Below are 16,952 nucleotides of genomic sequence, written 5' to 3'. Positions count from 1 at the left end.
CTGAGCATGCTCCACCTATTTATAGACAGGGCCCTCCCCCAACTGCTATTTCAGTCTCCTGCCAGCTGCCGGCGGCTCATTCGGGAAGGAGGAGCAGGGAGCCAGGCCCAGAGCTGTCACCCGCGGCTCTGGGAGGGAACACAGAGAGCCCGCCTGCCTGCTGAGCTCCCCTTCCTGTCCCCTGAGCACTCAGCCATAGCCCAAGTCCTGGGACCTTTGGACAGGCCTTGGTCCATGCTCCTGTAGAGGAGGGCAGGCCTGCAGCTTCAGAGTCTCCCAGTCCCTGCTGCCTCCATAGCACCCTGGCCGGATGAGGCACCTCCCTGCCTTGTTGGTCCCAGCGGCAGTGGCCTGAGGGAATCCCTGTGCAGCCTGCTGGCCCTGCTGACCACCTTCTCCTCATTGGCTTCCGCCTCTGGCGGCCCCTCCCTGGCATGCTGCTGGTGCCCAAGGCTCAGGGGCTTGTGGACATGCTACAGACCATCTATGAGACTGAGTCCTGTTTCTCAGCAGATGGCATGTCAAGCCGGGAACCATCCTTGGAAATCCTGCCGCGGACTCCTCTGCACAGCATCCCCGTGGCAGGTAAGTGTCTCTGTGTCCCCACCTGCCCTCTGCTCTTGGGCATCCTTATACTTGGGTTGAATATCTCACTGTGAGTTTTACTCTGATGGGGTCCTGCTTTGGCCTTTCTTGAGGGCTTTCTTGAACATCTATAGGGTTGAGAAACTGTTTTTCCAGGGTGGCCTCCCTTCCCTCCTTGCCCAGAACTGCCCTTCCACCCAACCTCCTAGCTGTGCTCTGCCTCATCTTTCCAGTGACTCTGCCTCCAGGAGGGTCAGCCTCAGTTGCTGGGGGCTAGGGCTTCCTAGAGGATCCTGGCCTAGTTGGCATCATGGTCAGAGAGGAAGAAGTGGGTCAGTGACCTGTCTCCAGGCTGTTTACTTCCCAGGTTTGGGCAGAGGAAGAAGCTGTAACTGGGGTACCTATAGGAATTAAAGGTACCCTAGCTCCTCTGCATGGTTTGGGGGTAGATGGTCAGGGTACAGTGACTTTGGCAAGTCCCTGGTCAGGAGACTCCTGAGAATGGACACTTAGGGAGGAAGCTTAGTACAGGTGGGATAAGGCTGAGCAGAAACTGGCAGCTGGGACATTGAAGGGTCTTAGGTGCTTAGAGCCTAGCTCCCTCATCGCTCCCTCATATCTGTATCTCTCCCCTCCCCAGGCCTTGGTTTGTTCCTACTTCCTGAGGATGGAGAGGTGTCACTATGACTCTGACGGGCTTGATGACCCCTACCTGAGCTTGAGGCTCCCTAGTTTTGCCACCTTTCTGCAGGAACTTTCTTGGCTCTTGACTGGGGGTGGGGTCCCACCAGCTGGCCACTCCTTCCCTCACTCCCAGGAACCTGTTGGCAGCATCAGACCCTTCTGGCACAGTGTCCCTACCAGGCCGGCACCACAAGATGCTTCCTCCAGGGAGGGACCTGCTGGATCTGTGCCTACTTGGCCCCTCCTGGCAGTGGCTGGTTTGGCACTCTTGTAAGAGAGATGTGTGTGTGTGTGTGTGTGTGTGTGTGTGTGTGTGTGTGGTGTGTGTGTGTGTGTGTGTGTGTATGCAAGCGTGCAGAGGCCAGAGACTGGTGTCAGGTGTCATCAATGAGAGAGAGAGAGAGAGAGAGAGAGAGAGAGAGAGAGAGAGAGAGGTCTGTTGGAGCCCTTGTCTCTGGATATGTATATGTGGGTGTGGATCTGAAGTTTCAATTAGAAGATGAGAGCTGTGTTCCTCTCTAGGTATCTGATTTGTCTCTTAGCTGTCCAGGGATGAGGTGCTGTCCAGGGATGAGGTTGCAGTGGGATTGGAAAGGGTCAGAAGAATGTTTTGGGAAGGTTTGGGAAATCCTCAGAACATGATTTTTTGTCTGCATGGACAGGGATAGGGATGTCCATTCAGTGTCCTCTTATAGGGTATATCCCTGGAGATAAGCCCTGCAGGGTATATACCCCAGGCCTCTGCTATGGGGTAGGAACCCAGAAGGCTGGTTCTTGCCCTGGGCTAATTGAACAATAGCCCCTGCCTTTTGCTCCCCAACCCTGGGCTCTGGGTATTAAGGTGGGCACCTGGGAAGCAAAGGAATCTCTGTGTAGAGCATCTCCTTCAGGAGGTTCTGTTCTCACTCTTTTCACCTGTTCTGCACCAGCCCCAAGTTTCCTCCTATATACTCACTCCCTTTCAAATTAAACCCCAGCAGGCCTGCAGGTTGGGACCCTGCCTGCTCTTTCCTTTCTCTAGGCTTGCCTGTCCCTGGACATACCCCAGCCATCCCCTCTCCAGATCTCCATCCCCCCGACCTGGCCTTCTGAGCCATGGTGCAGTCCATGCTGGCAGGAGGGAGGTGTGAGTCACCCCAGCCACTCTGGGAGAGGGCTAAGAATGTTCCCCCTGAGCAGTTCTGATGCTGTGTCTGTGACGCTGCTAGGGACAGATATAGGCCTGGGGCTTGGCTGCCTTGTTTCTTTTCTTTCTTTTTTTTTTGACTCTGGAATGTAAATAGATGTTTCAAATAGAAACACTTTAACCTTTGGATTAAAAAAAAATCCACTCCAGATAAACATGACCATGAGGGCCCAGGAAGCCTGGTGTTTCACACCTCCTGTCCCTTCTCTCTTCATGTACCCTCTCCCACAATTTCTTGAGCAGTCCCCAGAGTGCAAAAGCTAAGACTGGAAAGAACAGATATCCAGTGGTGCTTTCTTGGGTGGTGTTGCTGGCCTTCTCAGCCCAAGCGCTTGAAGAAAGGGGCCTTCCAAGCTGCTGCCACCCCCGCCCCCTGCAGCAGCAAGAGTCTTGGGGACTCTATTTTGAGGCAGCCTCGGCTTCCCAGGCTAGCTTGTTGGTTTCCATCACTCAGTACCTATCACAGTGGGTGGCACCTAGATGAATGAGTGTTGCATGAGGGGGCGGAGGCCCAGCCTGCTGGCAGGATGCCTGGGTTTTATTCTGGGGCTTGGCTCTCTGGCTGAATAGAGACAGCTACAGTGGGCACCGAAGGGTGAACCAGAGCATCAGTTCAATACTCTGCTCTTCCTGCTTAAGGAAGGGACAAGGGGCAAATGTCAGCTTCCACTCTTGGCGACTGGTGGTCTCTATTGACAGATAGGTGTCTCTGTCCAGCTACCCTATCATTGCCCAGTGCACAGTGGGCACCTCTATAATCCAGTTTGGAGGCCTGGACACTATGGGAAGGGATGGGAGAGGAGGCTCCTCTACCCACAGAGGGAGATACGAATCTAGCTTGTGCCAAGAAGGAATGCTCAGGCTGTTGGGAAGTCCCATGGGGCTCAGGTTTGCAACTGAGGCTTTCTCTGGGTGTTCTTATTTAGGCTCTGCAGGCCATTCTGAGCATGGCTATGTGTCAGGAATGTGTAGGTGGGTAGGGATGCTGGGAAGGTAGGAAGGGCAAGTCTTAAGTGGGATGGGAACTAATATCATAATACATTGAAATATAGGTGACAAGGGTACCAGGGACTTTCCTTCCTGGGTCTCTTTTAGAAAGGCTATTAATAGCCATAGTCTACAATTGAGAAGAATCGGAGAGGTTAAAGAACTCTCCCAAGATCATAGAATAAATGAGGGTTAGTATTTGAACTCAGATCTCTCTGTGTGGGGCCGTTATTAATCCACACACAAGCTTTTGCACACATTTCTTTTAAAAATGGCCCTTTGTTCAGATGGGTATATCCTCACTAATGTATATGGCTTAGCAATTGGAACACGGGCTAGATTTTAATTTGTCCCTTCAGTTGGGTGCCCATGTATGGTATACAACCTGTACAACCTTCTGTGGTGGGCCTATCTGTGTGCCTCCAAAATTTGTGCTCCTAGAGAGTAGGGATCATTCTGGTCCCTGGGAGTTCCTGGGGTTTCTGAGAGTAGTTTTTGCTTTCTATAAATACTTGGGACCACTTGGCCAATTATCTCTCTCTCTGCAGGGCTTTGGGCTCAAGAAAAGATGAGGTCTCAAGAACAGAGTTAAAACATCCACCTCATATGGATAGCCACCTCATATGGATAGCCTCTCCTGCCCCCATACCCTCCTACTTCATCCCCTCTTGTTTTTGAGACCCTCAGCTGTCCCTTCCCCACCGCACAGCTGCCAGACAGGAAATCAGATTAACCGTGTCCACACACAGCTGTAACAGCTGTCAGACTGTCAACAGGAATTAGTGCAGGCAGTCCGGGGACATTGTGAGACAGTGGTTCTCCAAGTTTGAATTGCAGCATAATCTCCAAGGGGGTGGGTTCAGATGCAGGTTCTGAGCCTGTAGGACCACTCAGGGAGCAACATTTAAACTCTTTGGTGATTCTGATGTAGAGCATACTTAGAATAAGGGCTGTCTCTCACATTCTTAGAAGGCCCTGGTGAGAGAAGAACCTATGCAAAGGGTGTGTGACTGTTACCCTAGACAGTCAAATCCAATTCCTAGCAGCCTGGCAGTCTGGAGAGAGGATGTTTTGAAATGCCAGAAGCAGGTGTCTGAACTCAAGCGGGGTGGGGGTATTATGGCAAGTGGCCAGGTGGGCATGACGCCTTATGGGACACTCTAGCCTGGGTTGTGCATGGAGGGTAGAGACAGATCTGCCCTGAGGCCCCTGCTATCCCACCCGCTGCAGGTGGGCGTGAACAATCCCAGTAACAGCTGCAGACTTTGCATGGTTAATGTGCCTTTTAATTGCCTGCTGCTTTGTGCTCAAGTATTTCCTGGGATGGCTGGGAGATGGGAATCTTCTAGCTAGCCTCCCAAGATCAGCCATTGACTCCATAGACACCAGTGAGGGGGACACCTTGTGCCCTCCACCTGGACTCTGCGTCCCTGTAAGGTTTTTCAGAGTTGTGGCCTGCTTCCTGCTTTCTGGGCCTTCCCTCCGCTTGCCCACCTCTCCCCTTCACCCTTGGGCTCTGATATTTTGGGAGCCACCCAGGTTTGCTCATCTAGATGGCTGGATCTTTAGTATAGCATCAGGCTCCTTGTTAAATTTGGGAGCAACTCCAGGCTTTCCCTTTTCTGCTGTGTATGGGGCAGGGGCAGAGAGAGCCAGGAGAGCCAAGATTAAGCACTGGCTCCTCTGCCTCCTTTTCAGGTGACTCTGGACAAGCATCATTCCCCTCTGGCCTCACTTTCCTCCTGCAGCTGGGGGCGTTGACTTGCCGAGCTCCTGGGCCTTTTGCTTACTGACATTCTGAGGGTCTCTGAGGTTAGTTTCACATTGCTTCTGCCTTGCTGGAGGAGGGGCCGAGGGTCTCCCAGCACCTTGCCCCAGGAGAATATAGAATAGCCTCTGGGAAAGGTGTCACCTTTAGTGGGGTGCAGTGAAGTCAAAAACAGGAGAATTTCAAACTAAGAGCTGGGGGCTCCAAGAGCAGGGACCAAAAAGTGTGCTCTTTTGTGGCAGCTCATATTTTTGAGGGCCAGAAGAGATTCCATCACTGTAGCCTGAGCTGCAGAGAACAGAGTAGCCCTTCTTGAAGATAGCAAGGCTGGTGGGATGATCTAGAAGTGCAGAGGGAGGAGGCACCCAGAACTAGAACCTCCTTTCTCACCTTGGTACCTGGTTGCCGATCATTCCAGCTTGCACTGTGTGCAACTATGGAGAGGGCATTGCTGGGTCAGGACCACAGAATGGTCTTCAGACAGTCTGAATGAGAGCCTCCCTGTGGCTGGAGTCTGAGCACAGTATCCTTAGAACTCAGGTGGTCTGTGAAGTTGCCTTCTGTAATTCTAAGCATTTTATTTTATACACTCTTATTCTTTTTGTTTTTTTTTTTTTTTTTTTTTTTTTTTTTTTTTTTTTTTTTTTTGTGATAGGGTCTATGTAGTCCTACAGTGTAGCCCTGACTGGCTTCAAACTCAGAAGGATCCTCCTGTCCCACTCAGCCTTCCAAGAGCTAATGTATGCCATCATGCTCTGCTGCTGTTTGTTTTTTTAAATATTTTATTTTTATTTTATGTGTATGAGTGTATTGCTTGCATGTATGTGAGTGCACCCATGTCCTGCAATGCTGCAGGGGTCAGAAGAGGGCTTCGGATTCCTCTGGAACTGGAGTTAAGGACAGTTCATAGCCACCATGTGGGTGCTGGGACTCAAACCCGGGAAGAGCAGTCAGTGCTCTTAACCACTGAGCCATCTCTTTTGCCCCTTTTTAAAAATATTTTATCATTTTTATTTTATGTGTCTGCGTGTATTGCCTGTGTGTATGTAAGTGCACCCATGTTGTGCAATGCCTGCAGAGGACAGAAGAGGCTGTCAGATCCCCTGGAACTGGAGTTACAGACAGTTGTTAGCTGCCATGTGGATGCTGGGATTCAAACCTGGGTCTTCTGCAAGAACAGCCAGTGTTCTTAACCGTCGAGCCATCTCTCCAGCTGGTTTGTTTTTTTAATTAATTTTTTTTTTTTTAGATCTTTTTGAAAGAGGGTCTCCCTGTAGCCCTAGCTATCTTAGAACTCACTATGTAGACCAGGCTGGCCTCGAACTCACAAAGATCCACCTGCCTCTGCCTCCCAAGTGCTGGGATTAAAGGCGTGTGCCACCATGCCTGGCTTTAATTATTTTTTGTTTCAGAGATCCGCCTACCTCTGCCTCCCAAGTGCTAGGATTAAAGGCGTGCGCCACCACGCCTGGCTATTTTTTAAAAAAACCATTTTTGGGGGACTGGAAAGATGGCTCAGCGGTTTAGAGCACTGATTGCTCTTGCAGAGGACTCATACAGTCATACACATAAAAATAAAATAATAAATAAAATATTAAAAAGCAAAACAAAAAAAACAATTATTTTATTTATTATTTTTGTTTTATGTGTATTAGTGCATTGCCTGCATGTGTATGAGTGTACCTGTACACACACACACACACACACACACACACACACACACATATGTATATATACATGGTCAGGAGCCATTAATAGTAGGCCTGACTGGTGCTTCTTGAGATCTTCCCGGGCCTTGTGCCAGACTCTTCAGCATGCATTCTCTTGGGCCTGGCAACCTGGGAGGTAGGTGCTTTGCTGCCATTTTGCAAATGCCTGCACAGAGCACAGAGAGGTGCCTAGTGCTTTGGCTAGTAAGTGGCACTGCCTTGACCCTATGCTATTTCTTATTCCAAAGCCTTGACTCTTAACCATTACGTGATTGTGTTAGCTGGCATTGCTTGATAGGTTGTGCAAATTCTAGGTGAGAGTCATACCGAGCCTGCACATGTGGAAATGCTGCCTGAATTGTGGTAGAACCTGTTGAGCCTCAGTCGGCCTCACTAGTCACGTAAGAGCACAGAAATAGATCATGGGAAACCATCCTTGGTGGGGAGGGGTCATCAGCATCATGGACAGAGGAATGTGAAGTGTGTTCCCCTCCCCGCCTCCTTCCAAAGTCCTTCAAGGCCAAGACAGGGGCAGGAGTCTTTTCCCATTCTCCAAGAGACAGATAAGGTAACCGGACATTTAAAGAAGCCACTGACTATCCAGCCTGGCAAAGGAGGTCTAGGGTACCTCTTGGGTAGGCTGCTTGCCTGTGTTCTCTGGAAAGTCACTCCACAGTGCAGCTAGGCTACACACATTTGTTCTCAGGGGCATCCTCATGCTGGGAGCCAGGGCACCTCTGTTTTGCTCTGTTTAGCTTATGGGGTCTTTTGCCTCTGAGTGAAGCTTTGTTTCCTTACCTGTCACTAGAGACTGAAAACAGATGGTCTCAAGGATCCTTTCACCCTGTCCCTTCTGGGCAAGGCAACTCTTCAGAGTTAGGGATTGTCTGCATAGGCCTTGCTTCTATCCTAAGTGTCTTTCAATTTAGTACTCCCCTATCTTGGGTCACCTCCTCCAGTAGTGGCTCCTGGAGCAGGGCCTTTCAGAGATAGGTACTAAGCATCTTGGGTCTTCTAGGTGACTCCATACCCTAGTCTGTACCAGGTTTCCTCTAGTGGAGTGAAAGACACTCTTTCCCTGCCAGCCAGGGTTTGTTTCCTGGGGATTCTGAGTTGTGATGTCTCCAGGAGAGGGCAGGGCATGGCTTGTTTTGGGTTCAGAGCAGGAGCAAGGTTTACCCTTGTTCTTGTTTTGAGGTAGCTGGGTCTGTTTACTTTGAACCTTAGCTCCCAGAGGTGCTGCCAAAACTTGTTCCTTGTGGCTCATAATCCCTTGTCTGCTTAGAGACAATATCCTTTTGCCTGGACCTGCTGTTATAATTTTAATTTTGGTATATATTTTTAATAAATATTTTATCTAGTTTTGGTTTATGTGTATGAGTGTTTTGCCTGCATGTATGTAAGTGGACTGTGTTGTGCAATGCTTGAAGAGGCCAGGAGAGGGTGTCATAACCCCTGAATTGGTGTTTGGGACAGCTATTAGCTGCCATATGGGTGTTGGGAACTGAACCTGGGTCCGCTGCAAGAACAGCAAGTGCTCTTAACCACTGAGCCATCTCTCCAGCCCCAGTTTTTCGATATATTTTTTATTGTTGTTAATTAAGATAGGGTTTCACTGGGTGTGGTGGTGCACACCTTTAATCCTAGCACTTGGGGGGCAGAGGCAGGTGGATTTCTGTGAGTTCAATGCCAGCCTGGTCTACACAGTGAGTTCCAGGCCAGCTGGGGCTACAGGGAGACCCTGTCTCCAAAAGAAAGATAGGGTTTCACCGGTTGGGTTTGATTCCCAGCACCCGCACAGTAACTAACACCTGTCTGTAACTCCAGTTCCAGGGAATCAGATGCCTTCTTCTGACTGCCCCAGGCATTGCATGACATGGGTGCACCCACCTACATGCAGGCATTACACTCATACTCATAAAATAAAAATAATAAATTAAAAAAAAAAAAAGATAGGGTTTCACTCTGTAGCCCAGGCTGGCCTGGAATGCACGGCAATCTTCCTGCCTCCGCTTCCTGAATGTTGGCATGAGCCACCACAGCTGACTGTGATTATTCTGCTCTCTGTATTGCTTCAAGTATTCTTTGAAGGGCTGGTTTTGTGAACGTGTATTCTTTCAGGCTATTCATGTGATGGAAGATTTTTCTTTCCCCCTCAAGTACAATAGATTTTTTTGGGGGGTCTTTTTGATACAGGGTCTCCCTGTTGCCCCAGCTGTCCTGGAACTCACTATGTAGACCAGGCTGGCCTTGAACTCACAAAGATCCGCCTGCCTCTGCCTCCCAAGTGCTGGGATTAAAGGCGTGTGCCACCACGCCCCGGCTATGAGCACCTGGGATTACAATGTACAACCTTTAGCTTGTCCCCTGTTCTTAGAGTAAGGCTATGCTACCAGTAGTCCCAGAGTTGCCCCCTCAACCCTTACATCACCTCCTCCTGAGGAACCTGACCATTTCTTAATGTTGCCTGAAGAATCTGCTGCAGATTCATCCTGGACTGATGGGGTTCATGGAGAAAAGTGTTAACACTGCCTAGTTATATGCATGAACTGGGCAAGTCTATACCTTTTGAGTTAGAGCTTGGTATGGGCAGGGCCACTCAGATGACTGGATATACATAGCACTGTCCACTCCACTGCTCAGACTAAGGCTTCTCCATGGGAGTAGTATGGGTCAGCCCTGAACACTTGAGGCAACCACTCTGTAAAGAAGGCAAGAGTCTGAGTCCCCAGGATGAGGGGCCAGGGTGTGTCCTTCAAGCCCTTGTATTTCTCTCCATAGGAAGTTCCTAGTGTTAGCTGTGGGCTCTGTTCTCTTGCAGTCCTTTTCAGTATGAGACCTCATGTAGTATATGTGAAAGAAGGATCCCAGGGTTTGCAATCTCATGTGATCATTTCCCCAGGCTTTCAGGGGGCTAGCAGGAGCCTCCAGGGCAGGGAACATGCCCCTTGACCTACCCTTTCCTCATTCCCAAGGTTCTTCAACCTTACTCTGTCCACCAGGAAGTGGCCAAGAACCTCTTCCTGTCGTGACACACCCATTTCCCCTTCCAGTGCTTGGTTTGATGGTACCTGCTGCCACCTGCTTGGTTCCTGCCAAGCTGACAGAGGGCACAGATCCTCAAGGGGGTTCCAGGCTAGCCAGGCTCTAGGTTCTGTGCCAGGCAGACTGCATTCTGAAGACCCTGTTCTCCCACTTCCCTGACTTTCATCTTGAATGGAGCCAGGTTACCACCTGGCAGAGCTTGCCATGCTGCATGCTGCCAGAAATTAACATTCTCATCCTGCTTCCTGCTTGCATGGGAGCAAGGCTATGTGGCAGAGCCCTCTGGCTGCCCCTGCACCTGCATACCAATGGAGCTGCAGCACTCACTACAGCATAGAGCCAGGCATCTCACAGTGCTAGTGGTGGGAGCTACTAGCCCCTGTGCTCTCTGCAGGGCTCCTGCAAGGGAAGTTAGTCCTACCTGCCACAGTTCTAACCTCTGGGGCAGGGTTATCTGCTGGGAGCCAGACTCTTAAACCACTGCTGTTTACTGGGCAGGTGGGCTAGCATCTGGTCCCAACATCCCAGTACTTAAGGGAACAGCAGGTTGCAGCCTGTCTACCCATTGGTGAAGTGATTGGTGTCAGGGGCCAAGTCAGCTTTGCCTAGGAACTGACAGTCCTCCAGCCAGCTTAGGTGTTAGGAAGACTCAAGGCTGGCTACGGGCTCCTTTGCTGTCACCCTGCTTTTCATCCTGGTCTAGAGTTGGTCTCCACCAAAAAGCCCCTCAGGGGTTTTCAAGCACCCGTCCTCCTGGTGTTGGGATAGGGTTGGAGAGAGTATGTGCCTGTGTGTGTGACTCCACCCTTTTGGCCACATCTGGCCACTCCTGCAGATGTGGCTCTGGCCTGGTGGCCACAGAGTCGTCAGTGTGGCTGACAGGGAAACCACTGAGGAATGCTCAGCTTGGGGAGGAGGAGGTACCAAGAGACATCTTGCCCAGGCACTCCCTCTCCTTTCCACCTCTGCCTCTAGTGGGTTCCCCAGGCATATTTAGGCATGAAGGTGGCATGGCCTTACTCCTGGCCTGGTGACCCCCACCTCCACTCCCTTCAGTGCCAGGTTCCCTAAAGAAATCTAGGCCTAGGGACTTGATGTGGAGCCCTCTTTTAGTCCCCATTGCCACACTCCCTTCCTGCTTGGTGCAGTGGGCCTTAGAGGAGGCCTGGGCACTGGCAGCCATCAGGATATTGGGATCCTGTCTTCTCTCTGCCTGAGCTGCAGTGGGAGCATCTTCCTAGTCCTGTGTAGCCTCCCTGGGCCAGCGTGATGAAAATGAGGGCTTTCTTTGGAGAAGAAGTGGAGAGTAAAGGAGATGGGCTGGCTTTGCCTTTCTCGCTTCCTCTTCCCAGGCAGCTATCCTGCCTTCCCCTTCCTGCTGGCTTCAGGAGGCTTTGTGGGGTGTGGGTTGGGCTTGGGCATCCTGCTGGTATGGTGTTTGCCCAGTTGCCCTGGAAACTGCTGTGCAGTGGTGGGGAGTGACATTCATTGACCAGAGGGCAGAGCACAGAGATCAAGAGGTCGAGGGCCAGCCTTCTCATAAGTGCGTTGGAACCATTTCTGCTCTCTGGCCCCTTGTCTACTTGGGCTTCAGAACCACCCAGTAGGTACCTCTCACTTTGCCCTTCCCAGCAGGTCCTCCCCAGGTTGTAGACTGAGGTTCCTGCCTCAGCCCCAGCCCTCCCCCTGCCATCACTCTTCCTGTCTGATTCCCTTTCCTTTCCTGTCTCCTCCTCCCACCTCCTCCCTGCCCGCCCATTCTCTCATCCCCCCTCCCCCCAGCACAGCTGCTGTTTGGCTCACTCTATATATAGCGGCATTTTCAGGGTAATTACAATAAAACTGTTGAAAGGAGATAATCCAGCAGAGGAAGCCAGGCTGACTCCCAGCCCCCCCTTGTCCCTGGCACCCCTTTCCTTGAGCACCCCCCCCATGCCTGTTCCTCTCTCTCCTGCCCCATCTGCCCCATCTGGAATGAGATTAGAGAAGGTCAGAGGGCAGGCTGTCTGGAAGATCCCCACAGACCTGCAGTTATTGAGGGCCCAGCCGCCAGTCTAGTCTCTGTGCCTCAGTTTCTCTTCAAGTATAAGCTTCAGTGGGGAGAAGATACAGGACAGTGGGTGAAAGTATAGGGTTTGGATTCATGTCCTGGTTCTTCAGTCACTTGGCTGTGTCTGGTCAAGTTACTCAAACCTCTCTTGGCCTCAATTTCTTTATCTGTGAAGGGAGGTAATAATAGCACTGAAATCATACGTCACTGTGCAGTTTAAATGAGCCAACCATATAAAATGCCTAGTGGTGTTAACTGTCAATGACAGTATCAAGTGTCCTATACTGACAGTCTGCCAGCTGCTGCTCTTCACACACATGTATAGATGCTTTTTGTTTTATTTTTTTTTTTTCTTTGTGGTGCTAGGGATGAGGCCTCGTGCATGCTGGGCAAACTCTACCTGAAGCCCTGTTACATAGTTCCTTAGTGAAGTTCACAGCTTCAGCCTCATTTAAAGAAAGTGGAAGACAGCATCCATGGGTGGAGGGATTAATGTCACCTTTGGGCCTAGCGGACCTGGCCTGGTAGTCCCTTGGGCCCTGGCCTCCTAAGGCCTAGTAGGGTCTGGTCTGGGTCTGCTCCTCTGACCCCTTGTGTTCCTTTGCCCACAGTGGAGGTGAAGCCGGTGCTGCCAGGAGTCATGCCCAGCTCCATGGGGGGTGGGGGTGGAGGCAGCCCCAGCCCTGTGGAGCTTCGGGGGTCTCTGGCAGGCTCCATGGACCCTGCGCTACGGGAGCAGCAACTGCAGCAGGAGCTCCTGGTGCTCAAGCAGCAGCAGCAGCTGCAGAAGCAGCTCCTGTTTGCAGAGTTCCAGAAGCAGCACGACCACCTGACTCGGCAGCATGAAGTCCAGCTGCAGAAGCACCTCAAGGTGAGCAAGGGGGGGGTGCAGGGTCCACCAGAGCCACAACCCCGCCTGGGCCTGGCTCACCACCGTCCCTACCGCCCCTATCCCCTTGCAGCAGCAGCAGGAGATGCTGGCAGCTAAGAGGCAGCAGGAGCTGGAGCAGCAGCGGCAGCGGGAGCAGCAGCGACAAGAGGAGCTGGAGAAGCAGCGACTGGAGCAGCAGCTGCTCATTCTGCGTAACAAGGAGAAGAGCAAAGAGAGTAAGACCAGTGGGTAGCACCTGCTTCCCCCGACACCCAGTCCTGTCCCAGCTGTGGGTCTGGGCCCCCAGCACCCAGGTCACCTGTGCCTTGTCCTGCAGGTGCCATTGCCAGCACTGAGGTAAAGCTGAGGCTCCAGGAATTCCTCTTGTCAAAGTCAAAGGAGCCGACGCCAGGCGGCCTCAACCATTCCCTCCCACAGCACCCCAAATGCTGGTAAAGGCTCTGGGAGGCAAGGGTGGGCCAGAGGTTCTGTCTAGGGGCTGCCTGGTTGTAGGTGGGCTCAGGGCCTTGCTGCCGTATTTGGGCTCTGTAGCCTGTCCTAGGAGATGGGATTCCCTAGCTCTTCTTACTCTTAACCAGGATCTGTTCCTTGTCCTTCTGTCATGTACAGTGGCCTTTCTATAACTCTAGCTTGCCATTTGGGTATGGTGGCACACACTTATATTTGTAGCACTCAGGAGGTGAAGACAGGAGTATTAAGAGTTTAGGATTATCCTTTGTTCTACATAGCAAGTTTGAGGCCAGCCTGGGCTACATGAAACCCTGTCTCAAAAAAAAAAAGCAAAAAATCTGACTTATTAGGTGGCAGGTTCTGTGGCTGGTGGTAACCTAGATCTGCTTCCATACCTAGGGGAGCCCACCATGCTTCTTTGGACCAGAGTTCCCCTCCCCAGAGCGGCCCTCCTGGGACGCCTCCCTCCTACAAACTGCCTTTGCTTGGGCCCTATGACAGCCGTGATGACTTCCCCCTCCGCAAAACAGGTGCGTGAGTGTCCAGCCGGGCCTCCTGGAATCTGGATCCTGGGGTAGATGTGTGAATGTTCAAGGGGCAGGGCTGCTGCTCAGAGTCAGCCCTGAGTGTGGTGGGCTTGGCTTCAGATTTGTGTATGTGTGAATCTGAGCCCAGCTACCTTCTCTCTAGCCTCTGAACCCAACTTAAAAGTCCGTTCAAGGCTAAAACAGAAGGTGGCTGAGAGGAGAAGCAGTCCCCTCCTGCGTCGCAAGGATGGCACTGTTATTAGCACCTTTAAGAAGAGAGCAGTTGAAATTACAGGCGCAAGGCCTGGGGGTAAGACCTCCTGTCATGTCCTGATTCTGTGGGTCTGGGAGTAGGGGTGGCTCAGAACAGGCCCAGGTGACAGCCACTTCTCCTGTAGTGTCGTCCGTGTGTAACAGTGCGCCTGGCTCCGGCCCCAGCTCTCCCAACAGCTCCCACAGCACCATCGCTGAGAACGGCTTTACTGGCTCAGTTCCCAACATCCCCACAGAGGTACAGACCTGTTTGAGGTGGGGTAGGGGGTCTGTTTCCTCTCCTTTGCTGAGTGTTCGACCCCTCTGTGCACATGGAAGGTCCTTGTCTGGATCTGTTGCTTTGAAGAGAGATTTGTCCCACAGGCCCCTGAAGGGCTCTGATCTTTCTGTCAGCCCCATTTGGGGCTGAGGGTTGGGAGTGAGACACCATTCAGACCCTTTGGCCTTGGTCCAGGTTGCCTTCCTTTGCCATCTCTTCTTTGCCCACTTTCATGGCTGTCTCTCCTGACTGCTCCCCAGATGCTCCCCCAGCACCGGGCCCTCCCTCTGGACAGCTCCCCAAACCAGTTCAGCCTCTACACGTCTCCTTCTCTGCCCAACATCTCCCTAGGGCTGCAAGCCACGGTCACTGTCACCAACTCACACCTCACCGTAAGTACAAGGCTCATATCCCAGCTAGGGCTTTAACCTTCCCAAGACCCTAAGGGAGCTTAGCACCTACCAGAGCTCATGGATGGGCAGAGGGTACATGAGGAATGCTGGTCCAAGTTGTCAGAACAGGGGCAATAGGAGCCTCTGCCTTATAACCATCACCTCTACCCCTTGCCAGGCCTCTCCGAAGCTGTCGACACAGCAGGAGGCTGAGAGGCAGGCCCTTCAGTCCCTGCGGCAGGGTGGCACACTGACTGGCAAGTTCATGAGCACATCCTCCATCCCTGGTTGCCTGCTGGGCGTGGCACTGGAGGGCGACACAACACCCCATGGACATGCCTCCCTGCTGCAGCATGTGCTGCTGCTAGAACAGGCGCGGCAACAGAGCACCCTCATTGCTGGTGAGTAGGTGGACGCTGTGCCCGGGTAAAGGCATTTGGCCCTCAACATGGCTCAAAGTCAGGCCCAGCTGTCAGGGAGAAGTAGCCAGAGACACTCTCCAGCCGTGCTGCAACCCTCAGCAACATCACTGACTTCTTCCACATTCTGGAATCATTACGCACCTAGGATATGCCAGGCACTGTCCTCAACAGGACCTGCTGCTGTCACTGAGTTCATTTCCAGAGCAGAGTGGGCCAGCAGAAACAGTATAAATCATACTCTTATTTATTTAGGATTATTTTTTGAGGCAGGGTCTCACCATGTAGCCCAGGCTGGCCTCAAACTCATGTCAATCCCTATTCCTCAGCAGCCTCCAGAGTGCTAGGATTATAGATGTGACCCACCATGCCTGGCTACACACTTGGCTTAAAGCTTTCTAGTAGCCATATATTAATATTTGATTTATTAGTTTTATGTGCATGAGTGTATTGTATTGCCTGCATGTATATAAATGCACCTGTGATGTACAATGCCTGTGGAGGTCAGAATGGACAGTTGTTAGTTGCCATGTGGGTGATGGGAATCGAACCCAGATCCTGTGCAAGAGCAGCCAGTGCTCTTTAACCCTGAGCCATCTCTCCAGCCCCCACATTAAAACTTTTAAAGAGAGCTGAGAAGATGGCTCAGTGGGTTAAGTCCTTGCCACACAGTGTGAGGACTTGAGTTTGGATCCCCAGAACTCAAGTAAAGCCAAACACAGTAGTTTGTAATCCCAGCACTCCTACAGTAAGATGGAAGGCAGAGGCTAGGCATGGTGGCACACACCTTTAATCCCAACACTTGGGAGGCAGAGGCAGGCAGATTTCTGTGAGTTCAAGGCCAGCCTGGTCTACACAGTGAGTTCCAGAACAGCTGGGGCTACAAGGAGACCCTGTCTCAAAAAGACCCCCCCCACACACACACAAAAAAAAGGAAGGCAGAGACAGGAGAATCCCTGGAAATGGGCAGGCCAGCTGGTGTATATAGGTGAACAGCAAGGAACCCTGTTTCAAACAAGGTGGAAGGCAAGGACTGACACCCTAGATTGTCCTCTGACCTCTATATATATGCCAGGCATGCATATGCCTGCACTAACACACATGAATATGCACACACACATATATCATACAAAAAGATAAAAATTTTTTTAAAAGATTTATTTATTGCCAGGCATGGTGGCACATGCCTTTCATCCCTTGGTAGGCAGAGGCAGGTGGAACTCTGTGAGATTGAGGCCAGCCTGGACTGCATGACAAGTTCTAAGCCAGCTGGGGCTACAGGGAGACCCTGTCGAGAGAGAGAGAGAGAGAGAGAGAGAGAGAGAGAGAGAAAGAGAGAGAAATGTATTTGTGTGTGCCCAAGTGTAAGTATGGGCACCATGTGTGTGCAGGTACCCGTAGAGGCCAGAGGAGGGTGTCAGATCTGGAACTGAAGTTACAGCGGTTGTAAGCTGCCTGATATGCTAGGAAGAGAACCCAGGTTCTCTTAAAGAGCAATGTGTGCTCTCAACCACTGAGCCATCTCTCCAATTGAACCATTTCTTGAGCTCAAGATACATATATATATATATATATATATATATATATATATATATATATATGTGTGTGTGTGTGTGTGTGTGTGTGTGTGTGTGTATGATGTGTATGTGTGCATGTGTGGATGTCACACACAACTTTGTGGAGTTGTGTCTCTTCTTCTACCATTATGTGGGTTCTGGGGACCAAA

The 16,952-nt window shown here is 51.3% G+C and overlaps 1 protein-coding gene across 5 annotated transcripts in view; it reads left to right on the top strand.

Annotated features, from left to right (window-relative positions):
- Hdac5 (histone deacetylase 5) overlaps window positions 1–16,952 on the top strand; it is a 38,113-nt gene that overhangs the window by 12,291 nt on the left and 8,870 nt on the right. Inside the window, exons 1-10 of one of the 5 annotated variants that reach the window (XM_008838159.2) lie at window positions 511–585; window positions 5,141–5,254; window positions 12,626–12,885; window positions 12,977–13,121; window positions 13,223–13,337; window positions 13,756–13,886; window positions 14,047–14,193; window positions 14,282–14,394; window positions 14,676–14,807; window positions 14,986–15,208. In XM_008838159.2, coding sequence (XP_008836381.1) covers window positions 12,655–12,885; window positions 12,977–13,121; window positions 13,223–13,337; window positions 13,756–13,886; window positions 14,047–14,193; window positions 14,282–14,394; window positions 14,676–14,807; window positions 14,986–15,208 — 1,237 coding nt within the window. In that variant the 5' untranslated portion in view covers window positions 511–585; window positions 5,141–5,254; window positions 12,626–12,654. Of the gene's footprint in view, window positions 1–97; window positions 586–5,140; window positions 5,255–12,625; window positions 12,886–12,976; window positions 13,122–13,222; window positions 13,338–13,755; window positions 13,887–14,046; window positions 14,194–14,281; window positions 14,395–14,675; window positions 14,808–14,985; window positions 15,209–16,952 lie in introns of those variants that run through there. The other 4 variants (XM_008838157.2, XM_008838156.2, XM_008838155.3 and 1 more) reach the window with 4 other exon arrangements.

The sequence above is a fragment of the Nannospalax galili genome, unplaced genomic scaffold (assembly GCF_000622305.1).
Source record: "Nannospalax galili isolate Female #2095 unplaced genomic scaffold, S.galili_v1.0 scaffold95, whole genome shotgun sequence".
Lineage (NCBI taxonomy): Eukaryota > Metazoa > Chordata > Mammalia > Rodentia > Spalacidae > Nannospalax > Nannospalax galili.
The sequence above is the reverse complement of the archived record's forward strand: the minus strand, read 5'-3'. Positions and strand labels throughout refer to the sequence as shown.